The sequence below is a fragment of the Telmatherina bonti genome (assembly GCF_933228915.1).
Source record: "Telmatherina bonti genome assembly, chromosome: 19".
Lineage (NCBI taxonomy): Eukaryota > Metazoa > Chordata > Actinopteri > Atheriniformes > Telmatherinidae > Telmatherina > Telmatherina bonti.
The window spans coordinates 21,421,691-21,442,519 of record NC_136617.1 but is presented as its reverse complement, the minus strand read 5'-3'; the positions used below and the strand labels follow the sequence as shown (position 1 = coordinate 21,442,519).

The 20,829-nt window shown below is 39.6% G+C and overlaps 1 protein-coding gene across 1 annotated transcript; it reads right to left on the bottom strand.

Annotated features, from left to right (window-relative positions):
• Positions 1–990: 990 nt before the first annotated feature.
• ubp1 (upstream binding protein 1) lies at positions 991–20,525 on the bottom strand. Its single transcript, XM_079258861.1, has 17 exons — positions 20,258–20,525; positions 18,977–20,041; positions 15,657–15,808; positions 12,200–12,276; positions 12,015–12,120; positions 11,826–11,932; positions 11,547–11,699; positions 11,335–11,445; positions 10,207–10,314; positions 9,825–9,931; positions 9,687–9,741; positions 7,569–7,662; positions 6,771–6,861; positions 6,497–6,615; positions 6,261–6,403; positions 3,289–3,340; positions 991–3,201 (listed from the first exon to the last, which is right to left on the bottom strand). Exons 2-17 carry the CDS (start codon positions 19,090–19,092, stop codon positions 3,164–3,166), a joined length of 1,629 nt encoding a protein of 542 aa, XP_079114987.1. The 5' UTR covers positions 19,093–20,041; positions 20,258–20,525; the 3' UTR covers positions 991–3,163.
• Positions 20,526–20,829: the final 304 nt, after the last annotated feature.

The window sequence follows — 20,829 nt, the reverse complement described above, 5'->3', positions numbered from 1 at the left end:
TGCTCTCAGTGATACCAATAGATTGTTATATTTCTTTCCTGTCCAGAAATTAAGTGCAACATCTAAAGCCTTCATCCCAGATGTTAAGCCAGCTTTTTAAATAAACTTAAAGTGAATATTGGCATGAGTCTGAGTCCTGCACATCTGCTGTAGGGAGTCTCAGGCAGGTGTTCTGTGCTCTCAATCTGTTCAATAAACCAAGTCTGCAGTTTTCTAACTGTTTTGGTTAAAAAAATAAAAAAGCTTTCCTGTTGTTATTCCAGACCCACATAAGGTACTTGTTTACTGAAATCCATTGAGAGTTACAGTCACAAGGATATAGTCATAATTAAACTCAGTTGGCTTTTGAGCAAAAATAATGCCAAAGTGCAGAAATGGTGAGTGAAATGCTAAAAAAGATGCTTATACTCATCAGTTTTCAGAACCACCTAGTAGCAGTATTTTGTTATAACTTTCAATACTGTGGAGGAATTTTGTCCAACTCTTCCCGGCAATGTTGTTTGACCTGATTGAAGTAATTTATTTTTACACAGCACCGTGAAGGTCTGTCAAATCATTTCAACGAGATTGACGTCTAGACTTTGACTAGACTTCTTGATTATTTTCAAATTCATTTATTCTGTGGTAGATTTTCTGCTTTGCCTGGAATCACTGTGTTACATGGCTGTATACCAGCCAAGCATTATCAGGCATTTTTGAGGCAAGAATGCTTTGGTGTGCAGGTCAATTCAGATATTTAATGCAAGGTTCCCCAGCCATGTGGCTGCAGATCAAACCCAAATCGTCAGCACTGTTTGACTCATGGATGCAACATTTTTCATCCAAGCTATGCTACCATGTCCAGAGCAGTGTCCTCAGCACAACCCTGTTAAACAAACCATGCTTGTTCTTTCTAAAAAACATAACCACGATGAACTTAATTTACAACTGCTTTAAATGTTTTTTAATATTAGTTTCTTTTAAGAATAACAGTTCAGATCACACAAGAAAGTTATGAAATCATTTATTCCCAGCACATGTGGTTGTGTACATCTCCAGCATATGATATTGTGCACATGAGAAGCATCATTGACATGACATAAACAGTGGTCACATTTCTGGCTCACGCTCACACACAGACAGGCAGGCAGGCAGGCAGGCAGGCGGCCAGATGGTCGGTCAGGTTTTCAGACTAGAACTGCTCAGAGTTTGCCTTGTTATCACATCCACTCTGTTTTGACTCATTTCTGAGTTGATGACCACATTTTGCTTTACTGTGGTATTCATTTGTAACCGTGTAAACACCACAAGAGCTACAGTACTGGCTCTGGCGCGTGGTGAGACAGAAATAGTTGCTTTTTAGTCTTGACATTCTTTTTAATTTCTCTTATTTTCCTTCTGATTAGGCAGGTAAGAAAGGGGCGGGGTTGTAGGATTACTGACTACACATGAAGCTAGAACTCTAAGTTTTGTCAGTGCAGGCTTGGTCTCTATAATATGGAAAAAAAAAAAAAAAAAAGGAGGGATCACACACAAATTTATCTGTCCCTCTTTTCCCCATTTTTCCACATGCTCTTACTAGGTAGCAAACTAAACAACTTTTTTCATACCAACAGGAAAGAGTGACAATGAAATCTCCGCAATAACACAATGACAAATGATACACATGCACACGTTCCGACACAGACACCTTAAAATGTAAACGTAAGCGCCTCAAAAAATCCAAAACAGGTTAACTAAACTAATGAAGACTCCCAAGAGTTGTAAAGTTCCCGTTCACTTTTCTAAGGTAGGGCACTGGAAACATGACCTGTGCTTTCTGTGTTCAGCTACACAACAAACACAAAATGGACATGTGTCTTCTATGATTTTCTAGTCTGCAGGGTAAGACTTTTGAAACCATGAAATGTTGAGGATTCCTCTCTACTAGCCTGATGCATGATGGGTTGTTTAATACAAAGCAGCTCCGGGAATGGAGGGTTACACACACAAGCAACTCCATCACAATTTATTAAACCTGTGTTTTTATCGTCTCTTTGAACCCAGATGTACCGAGCTAAGAAGACAGCACCCATCGGTCTGTAACCTGTTTGGTCCACTTCATAGTAGGTTGTTGGATAGGCATTACTGCTTTGTTGAACAATATCCCAAAGCGGTTTTATCCTTGCTTGTACGTTTAAGGCCAAAATCCAAGAGACCACACTTTCCTTTAAACTGGTCTTTCAAAGTCAATACACAAAGCAGAGTAGTCAAAGAGAACGTGAATGTGCTCTGTGTGTACGTGTGAGTAAAAGACTGAGCTAAAAAGCCAATATGGCACCAGAGACGAGTACATTTTATGAGAGCAACAAAAATATCTGATCCATAGGCATCAACTAAAATAGTAAAAGAGCAGGCCAAGCGGGATGTATGCTAGATGAGCCGAGCGTGACAACGCCAACACAGAAATATGGCTGAAAGTTTAAATCACTAAGTGATAAAAATTGAATTAGTTCATCTGAAAAAGAAAAAAAAAAAAAAAGTGGTGCCAAAATCCACAAAATGAGGACACTTCCACTCGTTTAGCCTGGATATTTCCAGAGTTATCAAACTCAGCTGATCAGTAAATAGTTAATTAAGACAACCCCACTGAGAATGTTAGATAAACAAAGTTAGGCGGTTTTCTCCTTTAAGAAACTTTGTATGAGATTGCATGCGGTTCTGAAGTACAGGTTATTCAAATACTGGCCTAGTGCTGGTTGTGCGCATCGTTTAGGAAGGGCAACGAGCAATAAGGAAACTCTGCTTTCTTTCTGTCTCTAGCCGGCCAGAGCACCACCCACCCCTCTCTCTTGGAGCCTCCATCCTTCTTTTGCCACACAGAAACCATAAAAGACAATAAAATAAAATCAAAATACATAGAACAATGTCAACTTTCCCCTCATCTCATATCCCCCCAGTCTCTCTTCTTCTAACTAATCTCCTTCTTTAATAATGTTTTCAATATGAAACAGTGGACACACCCATGTCAGATTCTAACATTTACATGGCCTTCGTGCAGTCTCTGTGCTTTCCAACGTGCCATCATTTAGAGAGATGGGGAGGATGTAGACAGAAAGAGTAGAGGCAGGCAGAGAGGGACAGGGGGGAGGCTTCTGCTCCAAAACACAGGGTGGAGTATTTGTGATGCCATTTGTCCTTCTCACTACTTCAGGATTAGATGAAGTCCTTCACTCAACTCATCTGGAAGGGAATACACAACAGGAAAAGCCCATTAAATCCTCATCAAATGAAGACGTGATGTGTTTTAATGCTGGCGCATGAGCTGACCTTTGACAGTGCTGATCAAAAAACAGCTCTCGTCAAGCAAGTTGTAAACCATCTGGAAAAGAAAAAGAAGATGTTAGAGCTCACACAATAGGCCCTTCACGCAGCTCAAGACCTTTTTTCTATATAGTTCTAGTCACCAATGTTGATGGACGAGTCAGAAGTACATGAAGACGGGAACAAAACAGTGCTTGTGACAGTTACAGGCCATGAATTACATGCAAATTAGAGACTGCCGGAGTGGCTCATGGCGAGATAGCATACATGATAGGGACACTGTTCCTCAATCCTAGTTCTGCTATTTACTCTCTCTCTCTCTCTCTCCACAATTTGTATTTATGAACAATCTTGTTACCCGAGTTAGGCTATAGAAGTCTGAATAAAGCAGCAAATGAGACTGAATCATGAAATCTTGCATGTATGTAACAAGGAAAAATGAAGAATGTGGCATTTAAAAAAAAAAAAAAGAAAAAGAAAAAGAAAAAAGTACTTTAAAAATACTTTTTTAATCAAATCAAATGAAACTGCCCACACACTAATGTCATGCTAAAGACTTACATTTTACATATATTAACATTTTAAAAAAATGTAGTGACATTATTTACTGCATAATAACAGTAATTAGACAAAATGAACATGTTTAGCATAAACAGATAAGGCTCAAGAGATTAGACGAGGCAGCCTCTTTCAGCGTGAACACTGCATTTCTTTAAATCCATCGTTCAGTCTGGTGATATTGATTAGCTGCTTTCTACTACCCGTTGGTTGAAGTATATAATTTTTTTATTTTTTAACCTGTTCTTAAAATTTCTGTGTATAAGTGGAGATTCTATATATTTTGATATGCTTCAATATTAATTTTTTTATTTTTTATAATTATTACAAGGCTCTTTGTTGAAAGATTCATTTAAAGCAGAGTGGAGGACAAAGTGAAATAAGACTAGTGATACATCGATTTTTGGGGCCACAAGGCGGACTAGATTACCCGGCGCAGCCTTAAGTACGGAGTCTATTTCTGTGCTTAAGTCCTACATAAGGTGCACTGTGGTATTGCTGAACAAAAGCAAAACAAAGTAATAAAGCAAAACAGTGGGTTTAGTTGAACTTTATTCAACTACGGTACGTATTTAAAACACACACATTATGTCTTGATCAATCTGTTATCACAAACCCATCAAAGTTCTCATGTTCTGAATCTGAACTGAACAGCTGGACAATTTCGCCATCAAGCATACTGGGTTCTCTCTCGTCATTGTCAGTCAGTCTCATTGCTAAGTGGCTGTTCAGTAATGATCCCGGCTTTTGCAAAAGCTCAGACAACAGTTAAATGAGATACCTAAATCTGGGCATCCACAATCCTTTCACATATAACTCGCCTCACGCTGCCTCTCAGTCTTCGCAAAGGTATGTTTGCCGTCTCTCATCCATCGCTACCATGACGCTTGCAAGTTCACATTAAACGCCCTGTTTACACCACTGTCCAGTGGTTGGAGTTCTTTTGTTAAGCCTCCAGGAATGATGGAAAGCTCTCAATTCAATCGCTTGATTTTCCACAGTAGATTTAAAGGGTTTAAAGGTGCGCTGTCAATTTTTGAGAAAATGAAAGGCTTTAAAGGTGCCTTATGGTGCGGAAAATACGGTAATTGCCGATTCTGAGTGCCGATATGAGCACTAATAAATCCCACTGCAGATCACTGGTAAGCACTGTGAACCAGGATGTCAATGTGTGATCAATCAATTGGGTCATCCTACAGCAACACTCAAAATGTCTGCTTGGACAACAGCCTGAACCTTTATAAATAACGAGAATTAAAATGATTGTTCATGGATTCATTTCACTGTGAAAAAGCACCTACAAGCCCAAAATAAGCTTTTCTCACAGAAATAATGCCGTATTCAGATTTTTAATCAGACATAAGTAATAACTTTGTTGTCTATGCATTAATGTGTTTAAACAAATTAGGTAGTTAATTTCACAGATTAATCTCTTTGTATTAAGTGCCAAGTTTGTCAGCACTGGTTTTTCACATTTGTTCTGCTGTTTCTGAAGATCTTTATGAATACAGCATATAATACACGCACTTGGTATCAGACTTTGACTCATTTGAGTCAGCTATGTTGGAGCAGGAATACATGGAAAACCTGCAGGATTGTAGTCCTCAAGGGCCAGACCTAGACACCTCAGTCTAAACCAGGGGTGGGCAACTCCGGTCCTGGAGGGCTGCAACCCTACAAGTGTTGGGAGTTTCCCTGCTGCAACACAGTGACTCACATTAGACTTGATTAGCAGACTGCTGCAGAGCTTGACATCTAACTGCACTAGTCTGCTAATTACCCACTGATTTGCAGCAGCTGAGTTGCAGCAGGGAAACGCCAACACGTGTAGGACTGCGGCCCTCGAGGATCGGAGTTGCCCACCCCTGGTCTAAACCAAGAGTCTGAGACCAAACTGAAATCAAGTACAACAACTTTTCATTTCAAGATGAATTTCTTGAGAAAAAGAAATAAGGTCCATAAATAATACTGTGGGAGAGCAGATGCTCAAACACGGATGTCTGTTTAACTGGGTAATCACTTGATGTTTGATAATAGGCCTCAACAATGTGGAGACAAAATCTCATTTGGATTTTTCTGACCAACACTGCGACTGCCTTTTGGTTGCTATTTAATCTTTTAAATTCCAGCTTTTGCTCATATCTAATACAAAAAAAAAATTTTTTTAATCCCACAACATCTGTGTATGAACTGCTTTATATTCTAACTAGAAAAGCCTCTGCCAAGCACAGTGTTAAAGACGGTGCTCTGGATCACCACCAAAATTAAATCAGTTCTTCCTTTTGTTCACAATGGGCGGGGGAATAAGAGGAAAGAGCTTCACCTGCACTCAATGCAAATTGATTTTAAACACGATTAATCGTTCAGGCCTGACTGATGTAGGGGATCAGTTCAGCAAAGGACCTGAGTGTGTTGGGTACCTGGTCACTTAGCAGGATGTGTATGCCTGTAGGACCCTGTCTGTACACCTGGTTGATCTTTCCCAGTGGAATGCCACACACACATGCCATCTTGCGGATGAGTTCCGCAGCTGTAAGCTCTTCTAAGTACAAAGCATGGTACACTGCACGGAAACAGAGCAGAAAAAATATTTCACACTCATGCTGACATTCACACACTCCAGTATCTCACCACCATTAGTAAAAAGTTTCCCCACCATGTAAACTCGGGGAGACGCTGTGATCTCCATTTTCATTGGTACAGTGCCTCTCCAGCAGGGGGCTCTCCTGAGGAGACTCCTGACAGACGTACAGTGTCAACCTGGGAAGCACCGACCTGCACACAAACAAAACAACTCGCAAAATGAGACGCTTCATGAGTGTGTTGAGGGTGACGTGTTCACTAAGAAAAGAAAGAAACAGGAAATTAACTGGACTTCATTAAGGAAAAAAGAGCCAGGAAAAAAAAAGAAACGTAAAAGAAATACACACCTGGATTTGAGTGCATTGAAGAGTCTGATCCCATCTGCTGCTCCACAAATCTGGACCAGGTCATCCCGGGTTAGCTTCAACAAATCAGAACCTTAAAAACCACAAAACAAAGATTCAGTCACTTGCAGAGCAGGTGTTACTGTATTACATCACACCGCCTGGTAAACCATTACTTCTCTGTTAAATAGCTGCTGCTCACACGCAGTCGTCGAGTAATGACCTCCTAACCCTAACCTGAGCTGATGGCTGTTGCAAATGACCAAAAATGTTTCTTTTCATTTGATGACAGAAAACGGAAGACTCCACTTGACTAAGTGCAAAATACATTGTTTTCCCCTCCTTCCTGAAAATATGTAAACACAGGGAAATAAATGTAGGTGGAGATGCCATGTAAGGCACTCATCTTTAGTTGGAGAAAAAGCATCTTTCCTGAGGTCACATCTGAATTCACTTGTTGGTTCGCCAGCCAGTTTGAGTTTATGTGTATCTGAAAATGCTATTCAATCACCACATTTCTAATTATAATTTATAATGAAGTTCAAAATACTGTTGGTTGTTTGCAAAAGGCCGTTATAACAATGAGGAAGTTGAACCACAAGCAAAAGTCCAATGCTTTATAATTAAGGCAGGAAAAATAAACCCACAGGTATTTTATATGTTATTAATTTGATACACATTTGTATTAAAATTTCACAGTCTAAGACGAAACCAAATATATTTAATTAAAAGATATATTCCCCCTGTTGTAGTTGACAAAAATTTAAGACTGTGTGTGTAAGAAGATAAGCCTTTTTGCACCTGAGAAGTGAGAGAAGAGTCTGGCGTAGGAGCTGAAACGATTTTTCAGCAGCCACTTCTGTGTGTCCTGTATGGAGGCAGTGGGACTCAACTGCTATAAAACAGGACAACATAAAGCACATCAGCAAATTTCAATGGATTTATCTTCCCACTCAGATTGACTGAAGAATAACTCATTAGTAGCAAATATTACACGTATTTATGAGATTTATTGATTTTTTTTTTATCTAATTGAAAAGACAACAGAACTTCCCATTTGTTCCATTTAGTTTCGCAACACCTCAAGTAATGCTGCTCATTTTTAACATACATTTAAATTTACAGAGATAAGGCTGTGCAAAAAACACTATTTGAATACCATTTTAAGACTTGAAATCATTCAACATTTGTTTATTATCACTTCATCAACAAATTGATTCATTCACTGTGTAGATGACCTTATTACTCAGGCGCAACACACATTGGATTTAGTTAAAGTAGCAATAAGGAGAAACTTGTTATTTCTGGACTGAAGGATTAAAATAAAAAATAAAGATATGTGAAGAACTAGAGGTGTAGTTACCTCTGCCAAGGCAGTTATGTTTTTGTCAGAGTTTGTTTGTCTGTCGGCAACATTACTCAAAAAGTTATGGATGGATTTGGATTAAATCTTCGGGATATGTTGGGGGTGTTCACGAGGAACAAATGATGACATTTTGGTGGAGATCCGGAAGAGATCCTGGATTCTGGTTTTTAAATAAAAACTACAAGGCAGATGCCTTGTAGTTTTTCATATGTCATCGTATGCAGTGGGCGTGTACGTAATGATTTGCCAATGATTTGGCAATGATTGGCCGATCGGTCTGACCGACCCCTCTTTCTAATTGTGTGATACGGTACAATGACGCTGATGTCATCATGTTTACATAAATGTGACCAATCCGCACTGGCAAAGCAGGAAATGTTTGTGATGCTGAATGACTGACACCTGTTGTCGTCCAATCAAACTGATTTTACCGGGCCACCTAACTACTCCCGGGTGGGAAACGTAGTTGCTTTACTGAATGCAGTTTTATGTCAGTGGATTAAAGTTTTGGAGGCAAAACAGCAAAGGTAAGACAGAATATGTAATGATGTTTTCCAAACGTGATACATAAATTCAGCCTTCTTTTGACTCTGGTTGAGTAAATCTTGGTCATAGCGACATTAATCTGGTATGTCTGGAATCTGTGGGATGTGTGCTTTCAGTAGGAGGTTATGTTTTCGCTGGAGTTTGTTTGTCTGTTAGAGACATTACTCAAAAACGTATGGATGGATTTTGATGAAATTTTCGGGATATGTTGGAGGTCTCACACGGAACAAATGACATTTTGGTGGAGATCCAGAAGAGATCCTGGATTCTGGATCACTTTGAAGTTATGTTGGGTGTTAATCACAATATGTTGGCGGAGGTCTGTGCTCTCCGAGTGCTTTTCTAGTTTCATCTGGAGTATAGCATAATTTGCACTCTGTATTGTTTACCAGCTGTTCTGTTCATGTGTGTTCATACAAATCGCTGCTTCATTATAAAAGGCTCCAGTTTACCTGAAGACAAAAACCCAACATTACCTCTTAAGACAACTATGGTTGTTGGCGAATACATTATAGGATAAAGAAAGTGACAGCCCCAGATTACCTGTGGCCTTGTATATCTAAAGTAGAGCACTGCAAGAGCTAAAAGGGCTACAGTTTGTCTCGGAGCTAGCTCTTCTTCTACTGTAACAAACAACATAAACATTATAGGTTACTTCTTCCACAAAGTGGCAATATTGTTTTGCTCAGCGTTGTTGCACTTTGGATGTTCGTTTGCAGATGAGGCGATTCGGCGAAAGAGATAGAGGGAGGCGCAGCTCATAGCGCGCTTTCTTTTGGTCTACAAGCAGTGCTCAACAGCAAACCTTGCAGTAAAAGGATAAGCAGCAGTCTGACTAATGAATTCCTATGTAAGGAAATGGAGGTATTAATGGAAGGATTCAGATAAAATAAGATGAGCCAGCTTGCTTTGTCGCTGGACCATGAATGATAATCATCATTTACAGCTGCGTTTTGTTCCTTTAACAGCCTTTCCTATATGACACAAATGTGTAAGTACACACTAACCTCTGAGTTGCTCTGGTTGCCAGGGTCCACCTGGTGATTGGGAGAGGACGAGTCACTAGAAAACAAAGACAAAAATCAAATTTGGTAACATCCATCATATTACTTAAAAGTCCAAACTGGGCATGACAACACAGGTACCTGTCTAGTACTGAGGAGGTTGTGTAGGTGGACAACGGGGTGGAGGTGAAGGAGGGGGTAGCTGCCTGGTTGGTGCTGGTGTAGGCGGCATCTGGCCAAGGGGAGCACTGAGGGGGAAAAAAATGCACATAATTTTATTAACAGCCTCACAAGAAAGGCACAGGCAGCGCCGACTATCCACAAGGGCTTAAAAGATTATGAAAAAGTCAATACGGACTTTAAATTCAGCTTCGCACCATCTCCTCCTAACCTAATGTCTAATGCATGTCACCATAGCAACCACTCCACACCAATTGAAGATTTAGGTGTTTAAGACACAAACAAACAAAAACAGACTGAATGGTGTGATAGGGAGGAGGAGAGAAGAGAGCAAGGTGCTTACACTGCCTCTCTTGGCCAAGGAGTCGCCACAGTCAGCGGGAAGTGTCCGCTTGCTGGACTTTTTCAGCTCATGGTCGCCTGCATCCTCTATGATGGGCTCAAGCCTAGTCTATATGCAGACACACAGCAGAGGTTAGCCAGCCAGCAACAACACACAAACGTTCATATGACAAACACACTAAAATGCAGCTTTTTACAGCTTTGAACAAAATGAATTAAGAAAATGTTCTGACATATATTATGTGTGCATGTATGTGTGCGTTCGTGTTTAATTATACACCTGAGACACTTAAACTAATTTTCTCGCGATTAATCTCAGATTAATGCAGCAAAGATGCACAACAAATGTCAGTTTTTCTATTATTTAGGTTGCTGCTACCAACAGACAGACATGAGACAAAATATAAACAACTTGGGGTGCCATACCACATCTCGCAAACCATTTTCTGAAATAACTTTGTGATTTCAGTTCATATCACTACATTATGAAGCCGTATGCGAAGATACTCAGAAAGTTATCAAGTCTACAAATGTAGAACAAAGGTCTAAATGTTTGTCTTAAAAACATCTTAAAACAATACTTTTCCACACTTTAAGTATTTGCTTGGAGCATGAACAAAAATTTTGTGACCACAATTAAAACAAAGAACACAGTCACATCAAATAAAATGAAGTAAAATTAAATAAATCCAACTGTAGAGCTGAGCTCGCCTCAAAGCTCTAAAGCAGAACATCTGTATAGAAATTAAGCAAAAACATGAAGACACTTTGACTTGTCTGAAGTGAAGTCATGATGTTGCTCAACTGTGTTTCTTTTGCATGTAAGACCGGGCTACAATGAGCTAGGATGATGCAGTTTTGCACACAGATTTGGCTGCTGTTCATTAGCTGTTTAATCAGAAGAATCCTGCTTGGAAAAACAATGCTTGGCAGAGATGTAAATCTTAAATGCCAGTATTGTTCTTCACAAAACATCCTCTTCAGTGAGTTATTTTGCAGAAATGCATTTCATTTAGTGGGATAAGAACATTTTAACATGGAAACTGAACCAGTTTGCGAATGAGCATTTAAGTCTAGATTGTGCTACAGCCACATAAAGCCCGGCGGTCAACAGCAGCTGCAGACTGACCTCCGATAGGACAGTGGTATCATAAGAAGCCTGGTACTTTTCCTTCTCTTGAGCAGTGCGCTTCTCCATCTTTTCTCTGTCAGTCTTTTGTTTACGATCCGCCCCCTTTGGCTAAACAAGAAACAAAGCAGACAATTACTGTGTGAGTTGCTGACCTGCAGGTTGATGATAAAAATGGCCATGATATGCCCTGGAAGAGATTAAAGATATACCTTGAAGACTTTGATTTGGCAGGAGGCAGAGTGGAGGTGCTCCGTGTACTCTCCACCGTCTCCCTGGGCGAACGTGTCGATCTGGATCCTGAAAGGGACGCCCTTCTCTCCACCATGCTTTCTGGGAGTGAACTCTGTGCTGATGCAATGCACCTGCAAACAGCGGAGGAAATAACTTTCTGATGAGCTCAAACTGTGTCTTTGATGTGGAAATCTTGTGGTGTACCTAACAGAAGACACAAAGAAAGCTGATGTGCAAATGAGGATGTTTTTCGTTACCTGCACAAAAACAGAGGCCCTTTTGTTTATGTCCCACAGAAACTCTGCGGCGTTAAGCTGGGAGGGGTGAGTCTTCGGCTCCACAATGCCCACTGACATGGGGATATCTGATTCAGACAAACATACAGATATTTGACCAGCAAATTACACAGATGGAACAGTTTAACGTTTCCAGCCAGGTATCTTTACCGATGTCAAGGAGACGGTCGCCAGGACGATTCCACTTCCAGCCTTCCAGCTGCTGGTGTTCTGTGTACTGCAGCCGACGGTCGTGAAACACGACTCGAATAGTGCTCTACACACAAACACATTAGTTTATTAAATGCACTTGATTTGAGAAGCAATAACTGTGTTAGCTATGAAGGTCCTCTAACCTTCACCATCTTGTTGGTGAGCTCTGGTAACTCGTCCGATCTCCTGTTGTCCAACATACGCACCTCATAAGACTGGCCTGAGCAAGACAGAAAGGAGATGCACATAAAATTGAGATAAAGAAACCTCACTATAGACTCCACAGAGGGAACGTGCTCCTTTTGAAATGTAATTTGGATGAGGTGCAAGACAAAAGTCCATTTTGAGCAGTAAAAAAAAACCCTGCCTTCGTCATTTCTCTTTTAAATGACCAATTGTTGGTCAAATATTAATCTTTTTGTGAACTTTTATTTAAAATTACTTACCTAGACTCAATGACACTGAAGAGTAAAACATGTGGAAACCAGTATGAGACTGTACTGATCAACTAGATATGTTATTGTTGCTTTTTTAGGAAAAAGGAAAATCAATCTTATGAGAAATTAATGCGGCTTTAGTTTCTTTTAAATACATCTATAATCTATAGAAATGTAGACAGTCTGAACACAAGTATAAAAAATTGCAACATTTTTGTTTGCAGCGTCCCGACCACAACACCCTAAAAAACAGTTCAAAATATGATCTGACTGGTCTGGAATAAATTTAACAATCTACCCTTATGTGAACAATAACTTGGCTTATTGTTTTTATATGATGGAGTTATGTTTATGTACTTTAGTTCAGTTAGTGTTTGGGCCCTCTTGCTGCTTAAAAACAAAACAGACAAACAAGCTACATTTCTCCCTGTTTTGGAAACAAAGTTCTTGTGTTTACACGTTGTTAACACAGATTGTACTAGTTATGCTTCTGGCCAATCTTATGTGTTCACAATGGAGACTAAATGGGTGAAAATTAAAATGCAAAAAAAGTTAAAAGTATGTTTATATCGCCTGTGAAATATGTTACTAAAATTGAACAGTTATGCAAAAAAATAGTTTTTGTTTTTTCATCTTCTCCAGTAGTGATGGTGAACCAACAATGTCAAGAGTTTACTGATGCTGCAACATTTGGAAATTAAGACCTTTGCAAGACATAATAATGTCATATATGTAATCTACAATATGCAGATCTTCCACAAGGAATAGTGCAACCCAACCTAATGATGGCCAGTCCACCTTCAAAAGTGTCCACTCAGCAAATAGAAAGCTGAATCAGCAAAAAGATGTCAACTATTTAAGCTGCAGTGATACTTCTGGTCAATTTGCATTTAGAAAATCTATTTTGTGTATGATTTATGATACAATCATTCAGGCTGATTAGCAAGCACCTTCCATTGTGCTGAAAGCATTGAGAAGATGGAATTTCTACTCATCTTTACACATGATATTGTTAGATTCTTCAAATAAATCTCCTTATATACCATTAAATAATGTCGAAGAATGAAGGAAAAATTTATGCAAACTATTATTGTTTTAAAGCCAGAAAGAAGAGTTTCATTGGGAAGGCATCAAACTGATCAGCAATGAATGTATGGGCTTATTATTTAACAATGACAAAGTCAGTGTGTCACTCCTGAACAGAAGGGGTTATGTATGAGTAAAGCACATAAATTAACCAAGCGTCCTCACTCAATTAGTCTAAGCAGAGAATTACTGTACAATAACGTACAACTAAGTCAGAGGCTTATAAGCTGCACTGTTTTTCAAGTTGGTTTAGTTCAGGGATGCCCGAAATTGGCCCTCAAAGGCTGCTATCCTGCAGGTTTTTTATGTTTCCGGCTTCAACACACCTGACTCAAATGAAAAAGATTCAACAGCCTATAAAGTTCTGCACAATGACTCATTTTTAAATAAACTGTGTTAAAGAGGAAAAACAGGGAAACCCGCAGGAATGTGGCCTACAAAGATAGGAGCTGGACACCCCTAGTTTAATTCAGCTTTATTTGTATAGCGCCGCCTCACAACAAAGTCATCTCAGGGTACTTTACAGGCATATCAGTTTGAGCCATTTCATAATAAATAGCTTAGTTCTTGGTGCTCACATAAAAAGGCAGCTGGACTTTCACCTCACATAAAAAAACTTCTTAAGTTTTACCAGACTGATGGACAGTTTCAGACCTTCAGATTATGCTGTACATTTTGAAGACAAATGTCTTAACATAGATGATGAACACAGGTGAGATGTGAGATTATACACACACTCACCAATAGATGGTGTGCAACTGAATTGGGGGCAGCCTGGAAAGTGGTAGCCATGTAGCTACAGTGACAAAGCAGCAGTAGTACTAATACTAAAATAATTTTATTTGTGGCATCTTTTACAGGACTTAAGAGTTATGAGGAAAAAATGTGAAAAGAGAAACAAACGATTTATTACTGGAGCTGTTAAGGGAAGCCAATAACCAGTAATTGGGGAAAATGGAGCTTGTAAATAGTTTGGACCCATAATAGATTACACAAAAAGTGGAGCAATGATCCTGCCTTACTAACTCCTCGAAGTTTTCTTGTCTTGTATGTGGTGTTAGTGACAACACAGTCAGTTTTTGAGAAGTTACAAACCAAATATAAAATATAAATATACAAATATAAAAAAAATGCGCCAACACAGTTGTTTACAGAAATTTAAGTGGAGCCAAACCTGTGTGTCCTTCACTGGTCTTGCAGAGTACTTCACATCTGTTTTCAGATGATTTTAGCTCAGCTAGGTTTCATAAATTAATGTTGAATAAAAAGTTTGTTTTTATGATAAGGAAGGAAAAAAAATAGAGATAAATAAATACTCACACAGCTCTTAGATCAGCATATTTGTTTGACTACATGTAAAAAGCACCATCAAGTCCATCTATCCATCAAAGTTGTGATCGAGCACTATGATTTTTTTAAACAATGTGGACTAATGGTGGATCAACAGGAGCAAAAGTAGTTTCAATTTTATCCAAAGCAATATTAGAAAAACATAATTATTGACAAATATAAATCATGTTTTCCACATCGTTCAATCCTCACAAGAGCAACCCCCTGAAAAGATAGACCTTTCTATATTTTTCCAATTACTGGTACGCTTAAGGGAAGGAAGCCCTGCTTTCATAAGAGTGACATAAGAGCGTCTTATTGGGCATCTTGAATCAAAAGAAATGTGATAAACGAAATAGGCAAATCAGTTAAGTGCACCCAACTTCTACCATAAATTAACAAAATAAGCACCCCCAATCATTATGTGGCTCTTCTCATTAAAACATAGGGAGGTAGCCTAATGTATCAACTATCTAACAACTGCATTGCAGCCAGGACTCTCCTTTCTAGGAGTCACAACAATTTGTACCTTGACACTTGTGACAAAAACATCTCCTGCACGTTTATATCACAAGGAAACGCTAAAAGAGCAGGTTGTAAACCTCTACACAAGTCAAAACAGACCTATCCTTTAAAATGGAGATGAAACATCATCAAGAACAAAAATGAGCCTGGCTGACTTTCATTTCAGCACTGGAAAAACAAAACTTAAATGACCTGTATGACAAAGCATCTAAAGACAAATCACCTTGGTTTAGGTATGTGAGCGTCTCTTCGTGCAGTTTGACAGCAGGCGAGGTGGCAGCACACAGCACATACTGGAATGGAGGATTTTTGGTCTCATTGTCAGGGGAAAGGCTGGAGTCCTCCTGCTTGAAGATGGGCAGAGCCAGCACATCACTGACATAGAGAAAGAGGAGACAGATACAACAAGAAGTATGCATGATTGTAATGCTCATCAGACATGTAAGAAACACCATCATACATGAACAAGTGGAACAACTGGGGGGTGGGTGGCCTAATGCAGAACAGTTGTAGGTATCTTCTTGATTCTTGTCACTCTGTCATTTCATATAGTTTATTTATAAAAAAGTGTTTTCATTGAACATCTTTCACGATATGGGTAAATTTTCATTTTCCAGATTTTACCATGACCTTCTTAGGAATGCTGCATTTACTCTTCAAGATTGACTGCTCCTTATACCCCTAAAGCACTAAATGGTTTGTTAAGGATAGTGTTCACACAACGTTTAGTAGGACAGTAATTCACCCTGTCAAAGTGTGAAACCATTAAATGGATCTACATATTTTAGACTAAGTGACGAAGCCTTTACATTGATCAAACAGCCCTCTCAAGACATATGCATGAAACTGCAGCAGGATAAATTAACAGAAGCACCCAGAGATAGCACGAGCTGCTGATATATATTATCTCTCAAATTTGGCAGGCACTCCAGACAACCAACCTGTCCTCAGCTCACCCTGACAAATGCTGCAGGAGAGTCAAATGGTGCAAATTGTACAGAAGGGTGTGTGCATGTGTGTGTGCATATCACAGTGAATTTGGAAGTAGAAAAATCCTACTGTTGTACAAGAGAGAGAGAAAAAAGGAAAAACAATCATGTCAATTACCTGAAAACTTTTAAACAGTTTCAATTTCAAGGTTTTTCTGCAGCACTTAATTTCAACCATAATCTTTAAAACAACCATCAGCTGAATTATTCAGCTTTAGGTCATATTCTCTGATATTTTTCTGGGGAGTTTTTCCTTTGCATAGTCTCCGTCAGGTATGTCCAACCTGGGTAATGTAGCTCTGCCGTGCCATGTCACTCCCACCCCCTGTCAACTTATGTCTGAGTCCTGAAATCTGAGGAGCGGTTTCACTGCAACACACCGAGACATTCTGTTCCCGCCAGCTGCTGACTTCAAACAGACCCCTCAGCTCACCCCAGCGTCACAGATAGCACAAACTGTGTTTTCACTAATTTACTTACATGCATAGCATGAATTCAGTACAGAGGAACTCGCTTGCACTCATAAGTGACTGGCATATACCTACGTCACACTCATAGGCACACAAAGCAGATGGAAGAAGGGGCTGCTGATAAGACACATGCTTATCCCTTAGGGTCTTGCTCCCCCTCACAGAAATATCGCTACCTCTGAATGACCTCTTACATAACACAATGCACACACAATAATAACCAGTAAGTGAACAGGTGGTGTACAACACCACTTAAAGACTGACTGAGTTATTCTTTAATCATTTAAGAAGCACTGGTACCAGAAGTGTCCATGCATGTACCAGATGATCATAGAGCTGACTCAGCAGTGTTTCCCCAGGATTCAATGGTGATTGGGAACTGGTGTAATTCTTTTAAGAGTGGCACTCTGAGAATGTGAACATGTTACTGAACTTCAAATGAAAAAAAAATGTCTGTCGTAGCTGGAGCTGGATAGTAGCTGAAAATATGTGTTGCAAATGCGATATATTCAAATAAAACTTTTTTTTTTATTCAGTATAGTGAGGAATATATATATATATATACACACATATACACATATATACACACACACACACACATTATATGTATATATATATATATATATATATATATATATATATAAGTTTATGAATCAAAATAGTCTAAACTAATAATCTCAAACAAAGCCCCCTATTCAATGATCTATTAATTTCAGTTAGATGTGATGAAGCAGAGAGACGTCCAATACCAGCAGGACAATGGTCTTTGAGGGACAGTGTTTAAGATCACATGTATTAATATAGTTGTGCATCAGTTTTAAACAGATGCCCTAAAATGTTTGCATCAGTGATCTCCAAAGTCGCTCCTTGATGTCCCGCAGTTTTTTTTAATGTGTTCCTGCTTCAGCACACCTGACTTAAATTAAATTGATCTAACAGCCTATGAATTCAGCACAATGACTCATTAATTTAAGTCAGGCTTCTCTGATCAGGGATGCATAAAAAAAAAGCCTGCAGGATTGTCGCTCTATAGGACCGGAGCTGGACACCCCTGGTTTACATAAAATGGTAAATGAGGAAAAAAATCTTTTCAGTATTTCACACTTGATATTCATTTGTTCAAAAGAATTTCTATTGCTTACCAAAGTCTTGAATACAGTGGTTCAAATGAGGTTTTCTATAAAGTTCTTTATGTTATATAGACAGCAGGAATACCAAAACATGCTAAATATCTAGACTTGGGGAAAAAAAAGGCTTGTGGATCTTGGTAACTTGGGAAATGTTAAAGCTTCCAATTCTTTCTTTTTCTTTCAAAAGATATTAAAACGGGCTCATTAAAACAGACACTAGTGACACTTAAAGGAAAGCAGCATACAGGGACTAGGTAAAATTATTGTAATCCAGAGCACATTGTTCTGTATATTGTTATAAATATTGTTAAACATAATTACAAAATAAAGTTTGAATTTTTAAGTGTGTCCTATACTGAAGAGCAAAGCTGAGCTAAAACTAGACATTTAAACCACCAATTACAAACTACAGATCTTACTAAAATTTAGAATGAGAGCAATAATCTATACAGATTAAAATGTGCTCATCCCTACTATACTATTAGTAGGGATGACACTATTCAGAAACAATGTGAAGGACTTGCTAACGTTCTTAGTTAAACAACATTTAACGAAGAAGTTAGATCCTCCAACTTAATCTGTTGGTTTCCTTATATAGGCTATTATGAATTGGCTTTCATTGTTTTATTTCTGTCTGTAAAGTGTCTTGAGATGGCATTGACGTGATTTGACGCTATATAAATAAAGATGAATTAAATTAGTTTTTGTAACATGTGTTTTCTTAAGCATTAATGTGGATTTACACAATATAATCTTTGTCCCCAATCGTGGCACCCTGCAGTGACTATCCTACTGCAAATCCCAAAACAAAGAAAACCATCACACCTAATACACAGGCAATAACACACCCTGACAAGGAAACTAAGAGCTACTATTTTAACGCTTCGAAACATTGTGTTTTTCCTCCAAACCCTTGGTAATAAAGCTGGGGTTGATGTAGAGTCCATCTCTAACCTCATGCTGTAGGCTCCAGCCCCAAGCTCCTGTCCGATGCCAGACAGACTAGCATCGAAGTCATGCACCAGCCCCGACTCGATGGTGGCATCGTCCATCTTCAGAACCCAGGCCATCGGTCCCAGCTCCTTGTCCTCGGCTTCTACTCGTAGGGCCGCCAGCTTGCTTCAGGTATGAGAGGTCGGCTAACGAGGAAGTGGGCTCTGCAGCTTTTGAGTGATACCGCAAGAGGAAAGTTATGCTGCTAACCCGTTAGCCGCTGCTTGGCAAGCTATGCAGCCGACTTGGTAGCTTTCTCCTGAGATTGAATTTATCGCCATATCTCTGCTTGGCCTTTGAAAGCTTATTTTTCCATGCGACACCGCGTTCCACTAATGACAGACTGGCCGAGAGCAACACTAAGGCAGAACCCACACAGCTAGCAAATGGTTAGTCGTGACAGAAGATGCGGGCTGATAGTCAACATGCTAACGTTAGCTAGCAGCTAGCTTTACAAAGGCAGCTTAACAAGCTAGCGCCAGTTTAGCAGCCCTTTTGTTATTCCAGGCAGTAAAATGCTCTTGATGGTGTTCGCTCAACAGAATGCAACAAACTAAAATATTATATTGTTAGAGTCCACATGCAGCATCCCACGAAGCGTCCGCGCAGCTGTTGCTACCAGACTACCGAGCTAACTAGCATCAACTTCACTTGCTTTGAATCAACAGTCCAGCGACCTAAGAGCAGCTCTCCTCTGGTGCTCCCTTTACACTCCCAGGCCGCTCTCCTCTTCTCATCGCGGTGCTGGATTCACCGCTGAGGCTTCCCGTCTTTAAGACACAGTCCTTTAACCATCCAAAGAGTAGCGTTTGATACAAAACCAGGCATCAACATGGCTCCCTCAGCATACAGACTGTCGGTCTGTGTAGCCTGCAGGGTTGCTACCGCCAGCCTCGGGAATGATGCCAGGAGGGGAAACAGCCAATCAGAGGCCGCCTCCTGCGCCCAGCATAGAAAGATTAGCCAATCAGAGACCTCCGAGCTTCCGTCATTGTCCAGCTGTAGCTGCGCTCTCCCTCCCAGAAACTACGATATATTTACAAAGTAATTCCTGTCAATAAAGGTGAAAGTTGTACACCTACACGATCACACCGTCTATGTTACACACTTTTCTCACGCACACACAGAACAGAAAAAAACAGATCCAGCATTGTTGACTTAAAACATGGTAAAAAAAATAAAATAAATAAAAATAGTGTTGACACTAGCAAGAGTTGCATTTTTAGGTTTAGCATTTCATACCGCGTAAAGCAGCCGCCGCCGTCTATCTGTACAGGGGCTCGAAAGTTTTCAGTGTAGGGCTGCCAGAACAACATCGTGTCTCCCAGTAGCTCCTCACTTCTGTTGTTGACAAACACCGGGACCGTCGAGGTCCAAACGGAACCAAAGTGTTTGATTCATGTCAGTGCTGAACGAGTCTTGGCCTCAGAAAGCTGATTACCTCCGCTGTTCTCTGTACCCTCTCTGTCAATAATTATCCGCCAGACTCTGGATGTGGAGCACGGTTAAATCTGTGAGTAGCAAAGTTTCTCCTAGCAGGGTACACGCGCTATTTTCGCCAAGGAGGAAGACCCGCCTCATGATTTGATTACAACCCCCCTCCTTCTTCTGAAGGTTAGACTGGTGATGAAGAAACCAAGGAACTGAACTTGTGGTTAAGGAAATACATGCAGGAATAATTGAATTTGCACAAAACCTCGAAATTAATTTTCAGACTGCACTGAACAACAAAGTTTCTCAACTTTTTGCCATTATACTTGTATATAATTAAACTTATGTTAATGCTATTTTAATGTTGCAGCTGCAAGTTCTAA

What these genes read in the sequence shown, in the direction of transcription:
- ubp1 (XM_079258861.1), bottom strand. Translation starts at nt 19,092, where the DNA reads ATGGCCTGGGTTCTGAAGATGGACGATGCCACCATCGAGTCGGGGCTG. An exon ending in CCTTGGCCAAGAGAGGCAGT is followed by an intron (nt 9,932 to 10,206) that starts GTAAGCACCTTG and finishes TTTCCCCCTCAG; the next exon opens with TGCTCCCCTTGGCCAGATGC. An exon ending in ACATCCTGCTAAGTGACCAG is followed by an intron (nt 3,341 to 6,260) that starts GTACCCAACACA and finishes TTTCTTTTCCAG; the next exon opens with ATGGTTTACAACTTGCTTGA.